The sequence below is a fragment of the Tupaia chinensis genome, unplaced genomic scaffold (genome assembly GCF_000334495.1).
Source record: "Tupaia chinensis unplaced genomic scaffold, TupChi_1.0 Scaffold144150_1, whole genome shotgun sequence".
In the NCBI taxonomy this organism is placed as follows: domain Eukaryota; kingdom Metazoa; phylum Chordata; class Mammalia; order Scandentia; family Tupaiidae; genus Tupaia; species Tupaia belangeri.
In genome coordinates this window covers 86,249-106,081 of record NW_006204006.1, presented here as the reverse complement: position 1 = coordinate 106,081, position 19,833 = coordinate 86,249, and the positions used below count along the sequence as shown (strand labels likewise).

The 19,833-nt window shown below is 47.9% G+C and overlaps 1 protein-coding gene and 2 pseudogenes across 2 annotated transcripts; all 3 read right to left on the bottom strand.

Moving 5' to 3' along the window:
* Positions 1–4,468: 4,468 nt before the first annotated feature.
* UBE2D4 (ubiquitin conjugating enzyme E2 D4) lies at positions 4,469–19,034 on the bottom strand. 2 transcript variants are annotated; one of them, XM_006166002.2, is made up of 6 exons: positions 18,896–19,034; positions 16,861–16,892; positions 16,692–16,769; positions 10,252–10,357; positions 7,405–7,498; positions 4,469–5,339 (listed from the first exon to the last, which is right to left on the bottom strand). In XM_006166002.2, the coding sequence occupies exons 2-6, from the start codon at positions 16,867–16,869 to the stop codon at positions 5,294–5,296; spliced, it is 333 nt and encodes a 110-aa protein (XP_006166064.1). In that variant the 5' UTR covers positions 16,870–16,892; positions 18,896–19,034; the 3' UTR covers positions 4,469–5,293. The 2 variants fall into 2 exon arrangements, with proteins under 2 accessions (XP_006166064.1, XP_006166065.1); XM_006166003.2 differs by lacking the exon at positions 16,861–16,892 and having other exon boundaries at positions 18,896–18,974.
* On the bottom strand, positions 7,807–8,446 carry LOC106733583 (60S ribosomal protein L7 pseudogene; annotated as a pseudogene).
* LOC102486304 (prefoldin subunit 1 pseudogene) lies at positions 8,722–10,244 on the bottom strand (annotated as a pseudogene).
* Positions 19,035–19,833: the final 799 nt, after the last annotated feature.

Sequence of the window (19,833 nt, the reverse complement as noted above, 5' to 3'; positions counted from 1 at the left end):
GCATAAATAGCGGCTGCCCTGCCCTCCCAATTTCTGGTCTTTTGTCTTTAACCTCCAACATCTACTCTGCTGCCTCTTTTTTCCTCAGACCAGACCGTCAGGTGACCCTGCTAAACCCCAATGCCTTTGTCCTCAATCCCCATAATCTAAGGAGTTCAGCCCTCAGTCTTAGGTTCTGTGTTCTCTTGGTGCCACATGCCTTTTTTCTCTTCTTTCTCTGGGAATCCTACTTGAATACTGTGTATTTGCCAGTTCCATGTGGCCACCAGTCCTCAGCCTGTTCTCTGTGGCCCTCTAGAAGGTCTGGGATCACTTCAACATTTTAGTCAAACTAAAAAAACTTAACTTCCAAACTCCTGAGGAGAAAGCCCTCAGAACCCAGGCTTCCTGTAGCTAAGGCCATGTCCCAGACCTGGTGGATTGAAAATCATGCTGTGTGTGTGTGTGTGTGTGTGTGTGTGTGTGTGTGCATGCTCAGAATCCTGAGAGGAAAATGAAGGAAAAGGGATTCCAGTGTGGCCATTTCAGGTCATTTCTCACCTTCCCTCTCTTTTCAGAGAGTGCACATACCCTACAACAAAGCCAACATAAAAGGAGAAATAGAGAAGATACTGCAGCATCCTCACACCCCATAGGGGAAGTATTTTCTCCCTCTCCCTCTGGTGAGAACATGTGCCTTGGAAATTTAAAAAACTAAAATAAATAGAGTACACATATACACACAGTCTTCCTAGTTGAGTTTCTGCTATGATTTAAACAGAGAAGGCGAACAGTCAATGGCAAGATGTGGGAGTGCATGTCAGCTGACCAGCCTGAAACTTAGGCCCTTGGGTAGGAAACAGCCTTGGCTGAATGAAGTGCCCCCTCCCTCCACCATCCTGAGGTCTCCATTCTTGCACACTTCTCAACCTCTGTTCCTTCTCTCTCTTCCTCTGAGGCCCTTATTTGGGGCTTTCACAGCTTGCCCTGAATTGTACTGACCAGACTTCCTGGGGCTGTGTCACACTACCTGTTATGGATTCCCCACCTCCCTCACACCTTGCAAGCAGTGCTGTGCTTATGGCGAGCTGCAGTTCTTCCTTGTGCAATGGACAAGGGGTAGCTCCACTGGGGCCCTCTGTCTGGGAGGCAGGCCCAGCTGCTGCCCTCAAGGAGGAATTCTGCAGGCAGTTGGAGCCATGGGGCACACTTGGAGAGGGAGGAGGGCTGATAGGAAGGAGACACCTTCCGCTAGGAGAACCAAGGAAGCCATTGTCTGGGCTGATAGGGAGTTTTGCAGGTTCTCTGCAGCCTTTTGGTTTTGTTTTTAATAAAATCTGTCAGCAAGGAAATGGGGACATAAGTCTGACTGTTTCTTCCTATTTTCAAAATCCTTTTCAGAGGGCCTGAGGTGAGTCATGCCCACAGACATTAACAGACCATTTTGGCCCATTTGATAACAGGACTCTTCCTACATCCTGTCCCTGGCATAGTATCTTTGCAATGGGTGAGTCATACCCACAAACATTAATAGAACATTTTGACTCGTTGATAACATGACTCTTCCTACATCTTGCCCTTGGGACAGTGGCTTGTGACATATACAAGCCCCCTTATCTCTGTTAAAGTATACCCTTTGCTGGTGTCAGTGATTCTCACTTCCCTCCTCATTCTCCAGCAAGCCATGTACCCTATGACACTCTCTCAAAAAACAGCCTACAAGCTCTCGCTTCCAGGTGTCCCACCTTTTTGGGTTGGATCAATAAAATAAATCCTTTCACTAAATTCCAAACCTTGTCTCTCACTCAAAATCAAAAGGAACCCCTGTATCTGATCACTCCAAGAAAAGAATGTTTACCTTTCTCTGAGCTGGTCTCACATAGGCCACATTCACTCACCCTGTAGCAAAAAAATCTCCCTCTAAAAAATAAGCCATGTAAATTATTTCTGTAGAGTTGGTGATTTCTTTAAACAGAAAGAACAGAGTGGTATACTGAATGCAGAACATTGGCCGGGTAATGCAAGAAGTCATTCCTCCTCCCACAGAGCAGCAAGTGAAGGGGGTGCTGGTCCCAGGCTCACCCATATTACAGTGAGAAAAGCCAGCTGAAACAAACTTCATGCTGAGCTTAGGACTCCTCTTCTGCCCCTTTGGGTACCAAGGACAGATTCCAGGTCAGGTGTTGTGCAGTCTAGTTCTGTAAGCCCCAGCACCATTTCTGGAGTTAAGGAGACTCTCTCCTGAATTTCAGAGACAGGAATCTGCCTTCTTGAGCAACTCTGGAGTTAAGGAGACTCTCTCCTGAATTTCGGAGACAGGAATCTGCCCCTTCTTGAGCAATTGCAGTGAAGCACTGTGGAATTTGAGCACAAGTGAATTTTAGAGAAAGGGGAGAGCTGAGTCACACCCTCTCCTGGGTGAGTGCACACTTAGTGCATTTAAGGTCCACCAGGCTGGAGTCCAACTAGTTATTAGCCACATGGTTTCCAGCAAAGAGGAAAATGAAAAAAGTAATCCTTATCATGATGAGAAGCTAGGAATAGGGGCCAAGACCCAAAGAGTAGCCTTATGGTACCAGGAGGATCTCAAACAGGACACAGCCCAGCCTCAAAGTGCTGTATCCTTGGTCAGGGAAGTGATGGTAGGAATATGCTTGACAGGCTCACTGGGAAAGCAGATGGTGATAAAGCCGCAGTTATTAGCCACATGGCTTCCAGCACTGCAGTCCTGCACACCATGACTGTACTGTCAGGCTGGGCCAACGCTGTGAAAGTCTGAGGTGGAATTTTTATATATATTTTTTTAGAGATTTTTGCTACAGGGCATGTGTGTTCACCAGAGACAGAGTAAGAAATCACCCCAGGGGAGATGGCCACACCATAATTCCTTTTCTTCTAGTTTCCTCTCAGGATTTTGAGCAAGCACGCACATGTGCCAGGCCTGACTTTCAAGCTGCCGGGTCTGGGACTTGAACCAAAATTAACTATGTGGGAGTCCAGCAATGTAACCATTATGCCACCTGCTGGTCTTCTGAGGTGAAATTCTAATAGTGTCCAGCTGTGACTTACCAGTCCCCCTGCAGTTTGGCATTTTGACTCCATCAGATTTTGCCTCTGCCATGTTCTTGGAGCTCCTGGGCTTTCCTAGAGCTGGACAGAGGATCAAAATCCCAGTTTCATTCACCAACTAAGAGGCCTTTGGAGAGCGCAGTAATCTGTTCATTGTGGATCAAGTGCTTAAGGTCATGCATCACCCTGATAACTTCACAGAGAAAATACTGCCCTTAGCTGGCTTTTCAGGCCTGCCGTTCACTAGCTGACCTGGGATCTACTTTATCTGGAAGCTGCTACAACATAACACATATTGAAACAAGGTTTCTGACCTAAGGAGCCTGTTCCTGGGCCACTCTGAGTTCTAGAAGGTGCGACAAGTGGGTGACTTTCCCACTGGGACAGGCCTGTCCAAGGGTTGAGGCAGGTACAAGCCCATCAGGCTTGCAGTTGGCTAAGTGATCATTTGGGGACTCCAAAGGGCTGGCTGTACTTTCTCTACTATGTATCTCCAACAGAGAGGGCAGGCTTGGGGAAACTTTGACAGGACTTGGAAAACTCATCAGTTTCTTGGGAGATATGCTGTTATGCTTGGATTATAGCTCCTTGGATCTGGTTTCCCCTCTAACATATGAGTCAATCTCACCCACCATGACTACAGGGTCACTCTCTGCAAGGTGCACTTTAACAACTGTTAGTGAACAGGATCCCAGGACCACATGCCAGAGATGCTCAGCAGAGCCACAGGCTGACAGCCTTCCTAGTGGACACCTTGGCAGTGACATCTATTAAGATGTATTATTTAAGCAATGGCCAAAGCTAGGAACAGGGGGCCAGGACCTAAAGAGTAACCTTATGGTACCAAAAGGATTTCAAACAGGACACAGCCCAGCCTCAAAAGTGGTGTATCCTTGGCCAGGGAAGTGATGGTATGAACATGCTCGGCAGGCTCACTGGGAAAGCAGATGGTGATAAAGCCATGGTTATTAGAAGTTTCTGGAGCTAGTCAATCTCTATGGTCTTCTTTGGCTATCCCAGGTGCTAGGTTCATATACTTCTTTCCAACCAGGCTGCAAAGGCCCATCTGCTCATTTGGTCACAGAGTTTAATTGCCTCTCCACAGCATTACTTCCTGGGAGTAGACTAGCTTTATTACTAACTTAGAAAAGATCAGGTCACATTTGTCTGTAAATATGAAGCCCCTCAATTTTCCTCCCTTTGGAGGTTTTCTTAGAATAATCCCTTTCCCTAGCTAACCTAATCTCAAAGCTCTCATCTCTAAGGGCAAATCTTAGAGTGTGTTGTATCAGAAAGCCAGGAGGTGACTCCAGTCACCAAACAGGCTATTCTAACTTAAGATTGATAAAACTTGAATTCCTGCACCCTCTGTTCTGCCTAGAAGAAACAAGGAGACTTACATGTCCACTACTATTTAGAGTTATGAGTGAATTGCATTTTTATTCACGTTAAGAGTCTCTCCCACCTTGTGTTCTGTTCTATGAATGGCTTACACTTGCACTTGGTGCAGGATCCTGGTGGGAGGAGGCAGGATGGTAAAAACCTCATCACAGAGAAACATGTAACCCAAGTCTATCTGGGTCTCTTAATTGTGCTCTTGCTCCTAGAGACAGGTGTCTCTCTTGGGGCATGACATGCTTCATATTCCAACATTACCACTTGCTGCTCCTTCTTGGCATGAGGGATAAAGGCCAGCATACTGCCCTGCCAAGGAGGACCTATGGGGATACTGTTCCCAGCTCCCAGCGCCTCCAGGATGAGCTGAGACTGCTGGGGATGTGCTTCTGTGGCAGATGGGGTATGAGGAGAGCCCATTCTGCCCTGGGCACCCAGGGCAGCCCTGAGTTTAACAGCCAAAGGGCATGTGGCAAGGGGGTGGGCTGAGGCCCCATATGGTGCCATGGTGGGCAGTGGCACTGCTTGAGGCCAGGCAGGGACACATGCATGGCCCAGTGCCCAAAAGACAAGCAGATGAGCTGCTAGAGAGGGACAGATTCAAGTGTAATCAGGGAGACTGCAGAACATGACAACTCAAGGCTGACTGGGCACCAGTGGCGTGGTGTCGTCAAAGCCACAGTGGCTGGGTGTGATGCCGACACAATGCAGCTCAAGAGAGCAGGCAGCCAGCATTCATGTGGAGAACAGATGACAGTCTGTAAGTGGCTGGCCACAGCTCAGAGCCTAATGGAAGACCTCTGCCCGGCCAGCTCTGTGGACAGCATCTCCCGGGAAGCCCCTGAGGCACTCACATGGCATATCTCTGTGTCCACTCTCTTGCTAGCCTGTTGTACCTGGAAGAAAAGAGCAGAGGGGTGACACTCCACTTGAAATGGCCACTTCCTTTCAATGTGCAGACAGAACAGGGCTGACCTGGGGAAACACTACAGCTGATTGTCAAGTACCTGGGACTGATGGATGAGTGAAAAACAGATGTTCCCTGACTGTGGCTGCAAACCCCCAGCTCAGTTAATCCTGTTGATTCTCTGTGACTACTTGTAGCAGATTTAATAATGCAACAAACCTTCACTTTTTGTCTCATCTGTTTTCCAATTCAGATGCAGGGAGGACAGAGAAGACACACAAAAGCCAGCTTGGAAGACTTCCAAACCCAACACCTTAACTCCAGAGCATGGGCCTGCGAACTCGGCCACTATGCTGTGAATCATCGCTACCCTTAGCAGCCAGGCAGGTCTGTGCCCTGGGCTCTGTGACCATTTACTTGGGGGGACTATCTGCCTTGTGTGGTCATAGGAACAGGATGCATTTGTATGTAATGCTCATGCAGTAGGTGAATACATTTATCCACATTATTATGAGATCTGATTAGATTTGTACTTAGAAAAAGCACAGAGAGGGACCAGCAAATGGCACAATGGTTACATTGCTGGACTTCCAAGTGGTCAACCATGGTTTGAGTCCTGGACTCTGCAGCTTAAAACTCATGCTGGGCATGTGTGTGTGTGTATGACCAAGATCCCAAAAGGAGAATGGAGAAGGGACTTCAGGGTATCCATCCCCCTTGGGGAGTGATTTTTTGCTTTCTGTCTCTCTGGCATGCACATGTGCCCCATAGCAAAAATTGCTCTCTCAAAAAAAAAAAAAAAAAAAAAAAAAAAAGAAAAAGAAAAAAAGAAAAAGCACAGAGAAAAATAATTTTTTGGTAAGTCTAAAATGTCTTTGAGACCAGCAAATGGCATAGTGGTTACATCACTGGATTCACACATGGCTGACTGTGGTTCAAGTCTCGGACGTAGTGGCTTCGAAATCATGCTGGGCATGTGTGTATGCATGCCCAAGATCCCAGGAAGAAAATGGAGAAGGATTGTGGCATGGTCATCCCCTCTCGGGGGTGACTTTTCTCTTTTTCCCCGTCTTTATTTCTCTCTCTGGTAAGTGCATGTGCCGTAAGGCAAAAACCTATAAAATAAATAAATAAATAAAATAAAACAAAATGCCTCGTAATAACCATTAAAATAAATAAACACAATTTAAAATCTAGTCAACTGAAATAAATGTGACTGTTAGTCAGGAAACCTCAATGAGGGAAATAAGATCTATAAAGGTCTTAAGAAAAATAAAAGTTAAAAAATAAACATTCCTTGAGACAGAAGTAATGAACTGAAAGACTCACTGGAGAGCCAATGATACCTTTCCCCACATGCCACTCACAGGGCTGCTGCTCCCACTGTATAGGCCCCCACCATAGCTTCACTTTCTCCCTGTCCTGTCAACACTCGGAGTAACATGTGGGACAATTCCTTGTGCCTGCTCAGACATACTGCAGCACACATGGCTGTGCCTGACCATGAGGCCAGAACTATGCAGTCTGGGGCTGGCAGTCAGTGTCTAGAACTGGCAGTGAAGGTCCTTCAGTAAAACACTCACACACTCTGGACTTCGAGGCTCAACCAGCAGACCAACCACAGCAATGTGTCTTCCTTAACTTGTTTCAGCCTCGCTTTGAGTATATCCAAGTAGATATTCCCTTGTGTTAGCTACAACCTTGGAATTCAATACAGAATTCTCTTGTTGGATTTTTCTAAGCCCATTTTTGGCTGACCACTGACTTTGCTGGCCTTCAGGCCAGGGCTTGGTAATACTATTTTAGGGTTCAGTAGCAGCAGCAGACAAGCTATCCAAGGGAGAGAACTGCTTTGATCACTGCTCCCTCTTCAGAGTTGAAGGACATGTTAGTGAACAAGCTGGGTGTCCAAGTCCCAGGCACACATGCTGTGCATGGAGACTTGCAGGGTGAGAGGATGTCATGGGAACCTGTGGAAGCACTGGCTCAGGGTGAAGGTACCACCAGAAGCTGCAGGGCAGTCATGTACAAAGGCAACCCAAAGTGAAACATACTTCTCTCTGTCAGCCTTGTAGGTATGGGCTATCTCTGGTACCAGAGGGTCTTCAGGGTTGGGGTCGCAGAGCAGGGAACAGACGGACAGGAGAACTGCAGAGAAAAGAAAAGTTGGGTTGACTACAGCCACCAGGTGGGACGGGGAGCCTCCCTAAACTGCACTACTGGCCAAGCAGCCACCTTCCTGGGCATCTCACCTAAACACTGGTTCTATGTCCCATGGTCAGTAAGCTTTGTGGTGGGTCCCAACCTCAGCCCTCCCCCTGAAGAGCCCACTGTTTCAGACTCCACCATGCCCCATACCAGCTGTCTTCTTCTTTTTTTTTTTTTTTTTTTTGGAGGAGGAAAATAGCCACTGTTTATTTACTGACCAGATTATAAAAATAATCATGGTGGATACCTTAGTTCATCCTTCCAATAAGTCTGCTGATCTGGTCTTCCCTGTTGTCAGCACCTCCACCTTCTACAAAATGGGTGGTCTTTTTCTTCATTCCACCTTGCGGAGAAAATATTTTTAAGGGCCACAGGAAGTTATTTGCTTCTTTGAAACGTTTTCAAACAGTATAGATTTCAAGAATCAGAACCTCCATGCAGATGACGCCAAATTTACCAAGAGATCGAGCAGTCAGAGTTATCTGTCAAAGCAATTTGTTTCTTATTGATTTTGCCATAACCACACTTGCAGAACAGTTCATTTACTGACTTCGGGTTCGGGTACCCCCATAGAATATATGGTTCCACAATTCTCAGCATGTTACTTGAGGCTTTGTTGAGCTTAACAAAAGTGCCATTGAAGATCTGGCAAAGATGAAGAAGCTGTAACACCTTTCAAACCTTTGGGCTCAGTCCACTGGTACCTCTGATTCTGGTGACAAATGCCAATTTAGGTTCTGCAGGTACATAGAAGTTGCCAGCTTTTCTTGCCTCTCTGGCCATGCAAATCTCAGTTCTGTACATCTGTCTATATTCCTTATGATAGTGCTTAGCTTTTTCATAGATAAGCTTCCTCCTTGCCTTTTGAAGCATCTTTTGAGCAAATTTTTTTCTGTGGAGCTTGATCTTCAGCTTGCAAAATTCCTTTGCTTTTTCTTAAGCGTTCCTGACACAGCAGGAACATTTTTCTTGGTTTCTGTTGCAGCAGGAACCTTCTTTTTCTTCTCTTAAATGCCCTCCATGGTTCTAGCCAGAAAAGAGGACCCAGCTGTTTCCAAATAAGGAACTGTGTGACTTGTCCAAGGTCACAGACTTGGATCATGTGGTCAAAGGGTATACCAAGGCTCTGAACCAGGTCTGTGGCCACCAAGCAAGTGCAGATCCCATTTTTCCTGCCCTCTGAACTCTTCAAAGCCCTGAGCTCAGTGTCCAGTGCAGTATTCTGGAGATTCTGGGGTCCCAGATGGAAGTATCCAGTCACCCCTGGCCTGGCTCCAGACCCAGCACATGACTCCAAACCCAAACCATGGGTTGGAGGCTGGGCACAGTTCCCCCAGGCACCTGCCTCCTGTCCTCCACCCGAAGCACGCTCCCTGCCACACAGCTTTCCTCCACCCTTCCTGACCTTGTGCTTCAGTTACACGGCCTGGTTCTACCTCGTAGCTCTCCTCATGTACTTCCCTGTCTCAGGAAGGTGATGAACCACAGCTCCAAGCCCTTTGCAGTACTGCCTCCACAGGGATTCACACCCCCCAAGCAGCTGGCCTAGTGCCCTGGACCTGCCAGGCCCACATCTGCAGTGCCTCTATTGCCTGAAGTCCTGTATGGATGTTTTTTGGATTGGTTTCTTCACACCCCACCATTGCCCAAGGCTACATTCAGCTCTCACATGCACCCACAGCCCACTCAGCCCTATCTAGGGGAGAGGACATTTCTCCATTGGCTGTGAGGTCCCTGGAACAAGTCTCTTTTTTGTGGGTGTGACACGGGCCTTTATTAGTCAGGCCAGGGTGTCTAGTAGCTTAGGTGGAGCATGCCTTTGTGCTGGCTCCCATTTGCCTCTCCTAGGAGTTCAGGACTCAGCCCAGGAGAGAGAAGTGTCCAGGCAAGGGTGGCAGGCAGAGCCAGGATAAAACATACAGGGCTGGGACCCAAAAGGGGCTCAAGGTGACAAAGGAAATGTGGGGGTGCTAGGCCATCCACATAAAGCATCCTTTGGGGCGAAGAGGAGCTGTTTGACCAGCAGGTCCTTCTATACTTGCCAGGAATGGGATGGCTCAGGAGGAAAGATTCCCCTAGAGATTCCCTTTTGTGCCCTTCGGGCCATCAGCATCTCCCAGATACTGTCTTTGGCTTCCTAACACGCCATTCCACGTAGGATTTTTTCTGTTCCAGTTCTTTAATTTTTCCTTCTGCTATTTTCTGTTTTTCTAGCAGCTGATTGAGAATTACCTCCTTTGATTGAAGAATAAACATTCTTTCTACACCTTCAAACATATTAGTCTCATCTACCAAAGTCATAATCTCTGTAAGATGTGTTTTTTCGTTCTGTTCAATCTGTATGTCTGTAAGCTTCACCTTCTGTTGAGTGTGAATAACTTTGGCTTGAAGCTCTGTGAAAACCTTCTTCAATGCCAGATCCATGGGGACCACCATCTTGATACACTCTATCAAGTCCATGTCTCTTGCTCCCATGGGACAGTTCTGAGCATCCAATGAACAACTGCTGAGAACCACCAGGGTGTGTATGCTGGGTTCCCGCATGCTACCTCTCTGTGGTATAAGGACTTCCCTGAGGCACAGTGCTAGGGGTGCTGTGTGATTGGGAAAGCTGCCTATTCTCACTGAGCTCCAGTTAGCATGGAGTAAATGAGCTGAGACAGGCCAGCAGAGCCTGCTCTCAGCATCTCTACCTTTTGACACGGTCAGTGCTGGCGACCACTGGGACCGCAGGATGTCAAGGCAGATACTGCCATTGGTGTTGATGTTGGGGTGGTAAATTTTGGTTGTGAACGCAACCTGCAGAGAGGAGAGATCCAAGTCAGACACCCCAAGAAATGTCAGGAGCATGAATCAAGCACAGCAGGAGCAGCCGGTACTGAGCCCGCAGAGGGTAAGCTTGCTGCACAGTCCTTGGGGAGCCGGACCTCACCCGAGCCCTGACAGGAAGCAGGAGGGGGTGACCTTAGAGAAGCCCCCCACATGCTCTCTGCTAGATTCTCATTCTGAACATAGGATGTTGACACCATCTCCCCTACAGTAGGTCCTCTAAACAGCAAAAGGGTGGGTGGTGGGAAGTTTCAGAATGGCTTTGACTATGAGGAAGAGGAGGACACAGAGCCACTGTGGGAACACCAGACAGAACTGATTCTAATCCCCTGCTTAGCTGTGGATTTAGTCTAGCTAGCTAGGATAACACTGGTATTTCACTCAGATGCATGGGTGACATCAGATAGATGGTCAGAGGTAAGCCCAGGCTGCGAGTCCTCCCCCACCTCTATCTCACCTTTGGCAGAAGCACCCTTCTCAGAGTTCAGCCTTCAAATACCCTTGCACTTTTTTTTTTTTTTTGCGAGGTTTTTGCTATAGGGCGTGTGCGCTTGCCGGACAGACAGAGATAGAGATAGAAAGCGAGAAATCACCCCCCAGGGGGGATGGTCATGCCACAATCCCTTGCCCTCCAGTCTCGTGTTGGGATCTTGGGCATGCACACACACGTGCCCGGCATGAGTTTAAGCCACTGGGTCCGGGATGCAAACTGCGGTCGACTACGTGGGAGTCCAGCGACATAGCCATTACGCTAACTGCTGGTCCCAACCCCTGCACATTTTGAGTGGGCAGGGATATCACTGTGGCAGAAGACATAATCAGCCTCAGTGTCCCCAAGGTGGTTCCTGATGAATTCAAGTTACATGTATACAACGGAACATTTTTTTTAAGAGAGATTTTTGTTACAGGGCTCGTGTGCTTGCTGGACAGACAGACGAAGACCGAGAGACATAAAGCAAGAGATCACCCCTGGGGGGGATGGCCAAGCTGCAATACCTTCTCCTCCATTCCCCTCTAGGGATTAGGGCAGACACACATGTGCCCAGTGTGAGTTTCAAGCTGTTGAATCCAGGACTCAAAGTGTGGTTGGCCATGTGAGAGTCCAATGATGTAGCCACTATGCCATTTGCTGGTCTCACACAACAAAATATTCTACAGCTGCTCAGAGAGAGCGAGTGCTGGTCAAGTGCATCTGCAGAATAATCTCTGAGATGTGCTGCTAATGGGTAAAGTGAGATGCAGCCTCCTGGTAAGGTCTTCTCCACTTCGTGCAACAAGTTAGGGAACATACTGCAGGCCTGTGTGGTGGGGAGGATGCACAGAGAGAAGCAAGCACAGGAGGCCTTGCAACTCTGTGGAGAGCTGGCCAAAGCTGGAGGGAGGAAACAAAGAGGCCCTGTTTTCACTGCATACCATTGGGTTTTTTCCTCCTAACTGTCCACAAGTCACTTCTTTGAATGACTGTCCAGGACCTCAGGATCCTCATTATATACAGGGACAGACTGAGGGACCCAGAGAGTCAGTCCCATGATGTGTGAGCACTGAGTCTGATGCAGCCTGCACCATCATAGGAGTATGACAAGAATGGGGCCCACCTCAGAGCTACCCCCACCCCAGTGGCCAGCAGGGATCCTGCACAGGGGTAGCCATGGTCCTATTTCCCAGGATAGGTGAATGTGCAAATACCGTTTATAATTACCTACAACTATCTGTGTGTCTGAGACAGTCTATAATAAGTTGTTCGTTGTGTTTTTGTATTTGAAGAATTCACTTCAGAACATGAGACAATAAGGGCTGTATATGAGCCTGGACATCTGTTACCATATGACCTCCCAGGAAGGAACACACTTCAAAGGGTGTTGGGCATTAACTGTCTCAGTATCTCCTAGAAGGAGGCCATGCAACCTTGCCAGATTCCTCCTGTTGTCAAAACTTCCTTGCCATGGAGGGACTGGCAGTTAGTGTAATGGCTATGTCACTGGACTCCCATGTAGTCGACCATGGTTCGCGTCCCGAACCCGGTGGCTTAAAACTCATGCTAGGCGCATGCGTGCGTGCCCAAGATCTCGAGAGGAGAATGGAGGAGAAGGGATTGCGGTGTGGCCATCCCTCCTGGGGGGTGATTTTCTCGCTTTCTATCTCTCTGTCTCTCTCTGTCTGTCTGGTGAGCCCACACGCCCTATAGCAAAAACCTCTCAAAAAAAAAAAACAACAACAACAACAACAAAAACAACTTCCTTGCCAAAATATAAACCTGGTGATTTCCCTCAGCTTTTTTTTCCCCTTACAATTTTAAAAAGACAGAAGCAACCTTTTCTCTTGTACAGTATCAACTCCATCTTCTAACTCACCAGCTCATTCAGAGCCAGGTGGTGGTGCTGTGGTAACAACTGGACTGAGATAGGAAAGGTCTGGAGTTCATGTCCTGGGACCTCCCTAAGCACACTGAGCGTGAGTATGCACCTGTGATCTGGGCCCGCTAAGACTGGGTATGGATTGCAGTGTGAACACCCTGTTGGGGTTGCCTGTCTCTCTTTCTGTCTCCCTCTCTCTCATGGAAGAAAGAAACTTATTTAGTCACTGTTTACACTTTGTCCTTGGGCAGAGAGAGCGCCTGAAAATGCACAAGAGCACTGCAAGACCATAGCTTATGAGCTGCTGACATGCAAATGGTGACAGAAGCTGCAACAGCACCATCTTGTAAGACTTGGCTATGGACTCTCTACAGGGACTAAAGAGGGGCCAGGATCAGAGGAACCTCATGAAAGAGCCCACATGTACCAGCTCACAGAGCTACTTTAGCATCTATCTGCCCTGCCCAGCACACCCCACTGCCTTGCCCAATGCTGAGAAGGCCTCCAGAATCTGGAATGAGTTTAACCATGACTTAATACCCAGGCACAAGTGGCCTCTGGTGGCCAAGATGAACAGAGCTGTGGATGAGCCACTGAGTGATCAGGGCCCACCTAGAGTTGTGAGACACTGTACAGGGGCTATGGGCTAGGAACCAACTTAGGCTCCCGAGTGGGTCACATTGAGACATGTAACTTTATTCCTGGAAAGATGTTCTAGGCTCCAAAGGGGGACATTTGACAATAGCATTGATTATGAAAGACCAGGGATATCGAGGTACTACTACAGACTGCCACAAGGAGACAACCTGACAATAAATGGGTCCAGGAACCCAAGGTGTTAGTGGGAATTGGCATGTTCTGAACTATGTCTTTAGCATATTTTAAAGTCCCGAGATCATGTTGGTCCCTGGTCTTGACTGCTGTCATCCAGGACCACATATGGCAACATAGGGAAGCTCTCTGTATTATTTTCAACTTTTTTCTGAGTCTAAAGTTAATTGAAAATAAAAGTTTTAAAAATTAAAGTATTTTGGGGCCATCAGGTGGTGTGGTGATTAAGGCACTGGACTCCCACATGGCTGCCTATGGTTTGGGCCCTAGACCTGGCAGCTTGAAAATCATCCTGGGTGTATGTGTGTGTGTGCACCCAAAATCCCAGGAGGAGAATGGAGAAGGGATTGCAGTGACCACCCCCTCTAGAAGGTGATTTCTTTTTTTTTTAACATTTCTCTCTCGTGAGTACATATGCCCTGTGGCAAAAATCGTAGGAAAAAAAAAGGTGACATAAATTAGCCCAGCTGCAGCGGCATAGGTGGCAATGTACAGTGCTGTAGTGCTGGAATTAATGTGGCCAACCATGAGTTTAGATACTGAGTCGACCTGAAACACACCAGGTGCCCACATGCACAAGATCACGATGAGCTAGAGGGCAGGGGAAGAGGACTGCAGTGTAATGAAATCCTGTCGAGGATGTCCTCTTCCTCTTTCTTTCTCTCAGTAAAATAAACTTTAAAAAATGTACTATGGGGAGACCAGCAGATGGTGCAATGGTTACATCGCTGGACTCCCCACATGGCCAACCATGGTTCAAGTCCCAGACCTGGAGGCTTAAAACTCATGCTGGGCACATGTGCATGTGTGCCCAAAATCTCAAGAGGAGAATAGAGGAGAAGGGATTGCAGTGTGGCCAACTCTCCTGGGGGATGATTTCTCGCTTTCTGTCTCTCCAGCAAGCACATGTACCCTATAGCAAAAATCTTTCTTCTTAAAAAATAGTATTGTGGGGGACCAGCAGTTAGCGTAATGGCTATGTCGCTGGACTCCCATGTAGTCGACTGCGATTCGCGTCCCGGACCCGGTGGCTTAAAACTCACGCCGGGTGTGTGTGCGAGCATGCCCAAGATCCCGAGAGGAGACTGGAGGAGAAGGGATTGCGGTGTGGCCATCCCCCTAGGGGAGTGATTTCTCGCTTTCTGTCTCTCTCTCTCTGTCTGTCTTTCTGGTGAGTGCACACACCCTATAGCAAAAACCTCTCCAAAAAAAAAAAAGTATTGTGGGACTGGCAGGTGGCGTGGTGATTAGAGCGCTAGATTCCCACATGGCTGACTGTGGTTCAATTCCTGGACCTGGCAGCTTGCTTTCTTACTTTCCCTCTTGCTCTCTGTGCATCTCTCTCTGATAAAAATGAATAATAATAATAATAAAATAAAATAATAAATAAATAATTTTTTAAAAAGTATTGGACCCGGCAGGTGGCATGGTGGTTAACGTGCTGGATTTTCACATGGCAGACTGTGGTTTGAGTCCCTGACCTGGTGGCTTCCTTTCTCACTTTCCCTTTCTCTCTTTTTCTGTCTCTTTCTGGTCAAATTAAAAAAATTAATAAATGAAATAAATAATTCTTTAAAAAAAAAAAAGAAGTACCATGGGGAGCAGGAGGTAGGGTGGTGGTTATGGTGCTGGACTCCCACATAAGCAACTGTGATTCGAGTTCCAGATGTGGCAGCTTGCTTTCTCACTCTCCTTTTCTCTCTGACTCTCTCTGGTGAGCACATGTGCCCTACAGCAAATTAAAAGGTAATAATATAAAAAATAAATAAATAAATAAATAAATAAATAAAAAATAAATCACAAAACAAAACAAAAAGGTAATAATAATGATAAATAAAAATATTTTTAAAAGTACCATGTATACCGAGGGCCCACATGTGAGTTACAGCCTGTCCTGTGGGTGTCACTTTCTAACATCTGTACCTCCCTCTTCTTCTGACCCCCCACAACCAGCTGTACTATGACTGTGGAGTCTTGCCAAGCCTCACCACTGTTCCTATCCCACTCATGACAGCATGATCCTTTGGGCAGGTAGGTCCCATCAAATCACTCCTTTGTCAGCCCCAGTAGATGCTCATATGTTAGCTTTGGGGACCCCACCCCTAGGGCTGGGCCCCCTGGCCTTCCTCATAGCCCCAAGATTCCTCGTGCACACAGATGTACTCCCTGTGAATCTCTCCTTTGTTCCAGCCTTCATGGTGCTCCCACCTCAGGATGATCTCCCTGTACCCTAGCTCCTGTTGCCGACCCAGCTTGCTTCTCTGCAGTGCTAACCAGCTCACACATTGAGTATTTTCTCTCTCCTCAATGGCACAGAGCTTGAGGGAAGACAGGGCAGGTTCTTCCCTGACAAGTGAAGCCCCAGGGAGTGAATGTAGGCAGTGCTGGGGCAAGGCAACTGCAGGCAGGACACCCCAGCTACACCCTAAGATGTGCAGGGCAGTGTGGCCAGGCAGTTCCATAGTCTCTCCCCCATGGTCCTTGGAGGCTCCACTGAGGGGAATAGTGTGGGTTTGAAGGGTATAGGAAGGCCTGCTAGACTTCTAACTGCATAAAGAAAACTGCAGTTGTAAGAAGAGATGATCAGCCAGGGCCCAAGACCAGGGTATCCCACCTTAGCAATGGTGACACTTGGGCTAGGTCATTCTGTTGTGGAAAGTGGGGTATTCTGTGTGCTACAGAGAGTTGAGCAGCATTTCTGGCCTTCACCCACTAGATATTAATAGCAAGTTTCTCCCTGCTTCCCCAACCCCTGCCAGTTTTCTTAACCTAAAATATCCCAAGATGTTTCCCAAGAGCAGGTGGCAAAAGCACCCCAGTTGAGACGCCCTGTCCAAGATTGCAAGTAAGGGCCTGCAAAGAATGGAAATGGGCCCTGAAACAGAACCTGACTTTGCCAGGACTGCGAAGAGCATCAGGAAACCATAACTGTATGAGGAGGCCAGCTCACCACCTGACCCTTGCTTACAATAGAGACTGTTTCAAAAGTGAGAGCCTTCAGGGAGGAGCAACAGGCCCTTGTGAGAGGCACATTTGTGGTTCCTTTCACTAGGGACTTGAGAAGGGCTTTCGTCATTTGCTGTCCTCCATCTGGATGTCAGGGAGCTGGGGAGCCTTACCTTTGGGGGCTTGAAAGGGTAATCTGTAGGGAAGTGGATGGTCAGGAAGAACACGCCTCCTTGGTAAGGACTGTCATTCTGGAAAGCCGAGAAACAGAAAGAGGTCGATGCGTGCGCTAAATATGAAGTGCAGGAAGTAAGGAGGAGTGGCGCCCACAGGGGTACCTACCGGGCCCATGATGGTGGCCTGCCAGTGGAACACTGCAAGGCAAGGAAAGATGGCATGTGAGAGAACAGTAATCACTGCTGAAGAGGCCCTACTGGGCCTAGAGGGGGCTGTCTACCCAGATTGCCCTCTCTGTGACATCAGATGTGTAGTCAGGCTTCCCAAAACCACCTTCAGGTTTGACTATGTGCTGAGACTCCAAGATCTCTTAGCAGGCCACTGTGCTTCCAGGTCTGGTTTATTACAAGAAACAAAACAGACTAACACAATACTAATGGGTCCTAATACAAGCACCCACTGTCCCTGTGGAGTAGGATGTAATAGCAGAATATGGCCAGCTAGGGAAGTTCCCTTGAACCCAGTATTCATGTACTTTGGGCTCCATGACTGAGTGCTCACTGGGCTGATCTCAGTCTCCAGCCCCAGGTATGTCCAAAATCTCTGCACAGATGACATGCTCAGTCTACCTGGCATGGCCAGTTAGGCCAAAAATCACACTGTTGGTGTGAGTCAAAACCTCCAGGCAAACAAAGACAGTTCTATCTGGCACAATATCTTAGTGATCACCTCCCAGGGGTTGAGGACAAAGGCTAGATCTTTTCCAGGGCAAGATTAAATCCTTTACCACACAGGTGCCAATAACTACAATTCTAGCCTCTCTTTGCAAGACTTAAGCCACTTTCCATATTGATCTTCCAAACCTTCCTATTCTTTGTCCCCTCGATTCACTCTGGAGCCTCGTCCTTTCCTAGGGTGGATCCCCTGTGGCTGTACATAACACCTGAGCCCCCAGTGTTTCAGGCTGCCTTCCTGCTCTGCCAACCCCATCACCTCTTTCTGTCCCATCAATCTATCTGGCCTGGGTATTCTGTGAACGGAATCCCACAGTATGCGTCACTTTCTGTCTGGCTTATTTCCCTGGGAAGATTTCCAGGGTTCATCGTGTTGTAGGATGAGTTAGAACCATGTCATGTTTATCCACTTGCCAACTGATGTGCACTTACTTGGGCTGTCACCATCTTGTGACCACTGTAAACAAAAGTGCTGTGAACACAGGCACAAAGCTCTGTTTGAGAACAGTTTAATTATCTGGGGTCTGTTTCTGCAACACCACCTTCCTTTGACATAAAGTGTCTTCTCTCCCTACCTATTTTTCTCACAGCTGTGGCTATTGCAGCCTCACAGTAAAAGATAGTGTCACAGAACCCAAAAAGCCTACAGACAGGAGGCAAGATGAGTGAGGCTGGAAACCCTGGTGCTGGCCATATGGGACCCAGAGGGCTAGCTGTGTCACTTCTGGACCCCCTACCCAGCAGCTGCCTGGCCTGGAGCTGTGCCTTCAGTCTCCCAAGAGGCAAGTAGTCCACCATCTACCCCATCAGCCTCCAGCTCTGCTCCTGAGGGCAGCTATATCAGGTCCCCTACCACCAGTGTCAAGATAGTATCGACATGGAGGGGCCAGCAGTAATTGGTGTAATTGTTAAGTGGCTGGACTCCCATGTAGTCGGCCATGATTTGAGTGCTGGACCTGGTGGCTTAAACTTAGGCCAGGCACGTGTGTATGTGTGCGTACCCAAGATCCTGAGAGAAAAATGGAGAAAGGATTGCGGCATGGCCATCCCTCCTGGGGGGTGATGATTTCTCGCTTTCTGTCTCTCTGTCTCTCTCTAGCTTTCTGGTAAGCGCACATGCCCTACAGCAAAAACCTCTAAGAAAAGAGACAGTATCTTCATGGATACCCATAGTATGACTTGGTCAGAGGCACCTTCTGGAAGCCATTGTGCCTCAGGACAGGCTGGCCTTCTCATGCCACAGAGGAGGGAGGCAGAGGTTCCACTGCGGGTGTAACCTGAGGAGTCACCTGCTGGGAATTCACTGTTCCAAGGAATAAAAAAGCAATTCATTACCCCAATGAAGGAAAAACCAACGCACTACCAAAGGAAAAGAACCAGCTGGCTTCCTTATAAACTGCTCAGTCGGTAAATGTGGGATCTTAACTGTAGGGCTCCTGTGGCTGGAAGTCACAGAGGATACTTACAATCATCACCCACAGGTCCCGCAGAACACTGGGCAGGTGGGTCCCTCTGTAGGTCGGCTAATTCCTAGAACATGAGACAGAGAGTCAGGGTTTGTGTGTTCCTGTGGTTCTGCCAGTCCTTGCATCCAGAATGAATTCTGCAGGGAGAGGGCTGGCAACTGGTAGGCCATAGGTCCTATCCCAGCTGAGAAAATACTAGAGAATAATCTTTTTCTATTTTATAAGTGGGAACTAAGAGGTGAAGTTACTTTCCAGGGTTACAGAGCTGGAAGAGGGCAGGTAAGGAGCCAGTCACTTGTAGGTCTTACCCTCAAGCCTATCCTCCCATCAAACTAAAAGGAGTTGTCCCATCCCAAGTCCTCAGGACAGGACAAAGGAGAGCTCTCTGGGCAAGGACAGGGAGCTGCTAGCTCTGGGTGAGTGGGTTAAAGTGAGCAGTGGTGAGTTTAGGATGAGGCTCTGGTATCTCCTTCTCTCCTCCAACCCCACCCCCAAATTCCTCACCCATTCACTGAGTGGCAAGTCCTAGAGCTCAGAAGCCAAAGTCTAGCATTGCTAACAGATATGCCATAAGGGTTAGCAACAGTGAGATCACTTTGTGTGAGTGGTCCCTAAATGTGACCCGGCCCATAATGAGCCTCCAGGTCAAGCTTTTAGGTTTTACTTTGCATGTGTGAGTGTTTGCTAATAGTTTAGGTTCCAGACCTTAGCAAACTCTAAAAGGAAGAACGTAAGGAAGGGGAAGGATGGTATACTGTGTGGGTGGGGAACTCCTGAGGGGTGGTGGGCAAACTGGGGCCCTACGCACATACTGAGTTCAGAGCTGGTTGATGACTCTCAGACCTGCTTGGACAAAGTCCAGCATCGTTTCACCATGAAGACCCTCTTGACCCACTTGTCTATGGGTACGAAGATCATTTTAGTAATACCACCTTTCT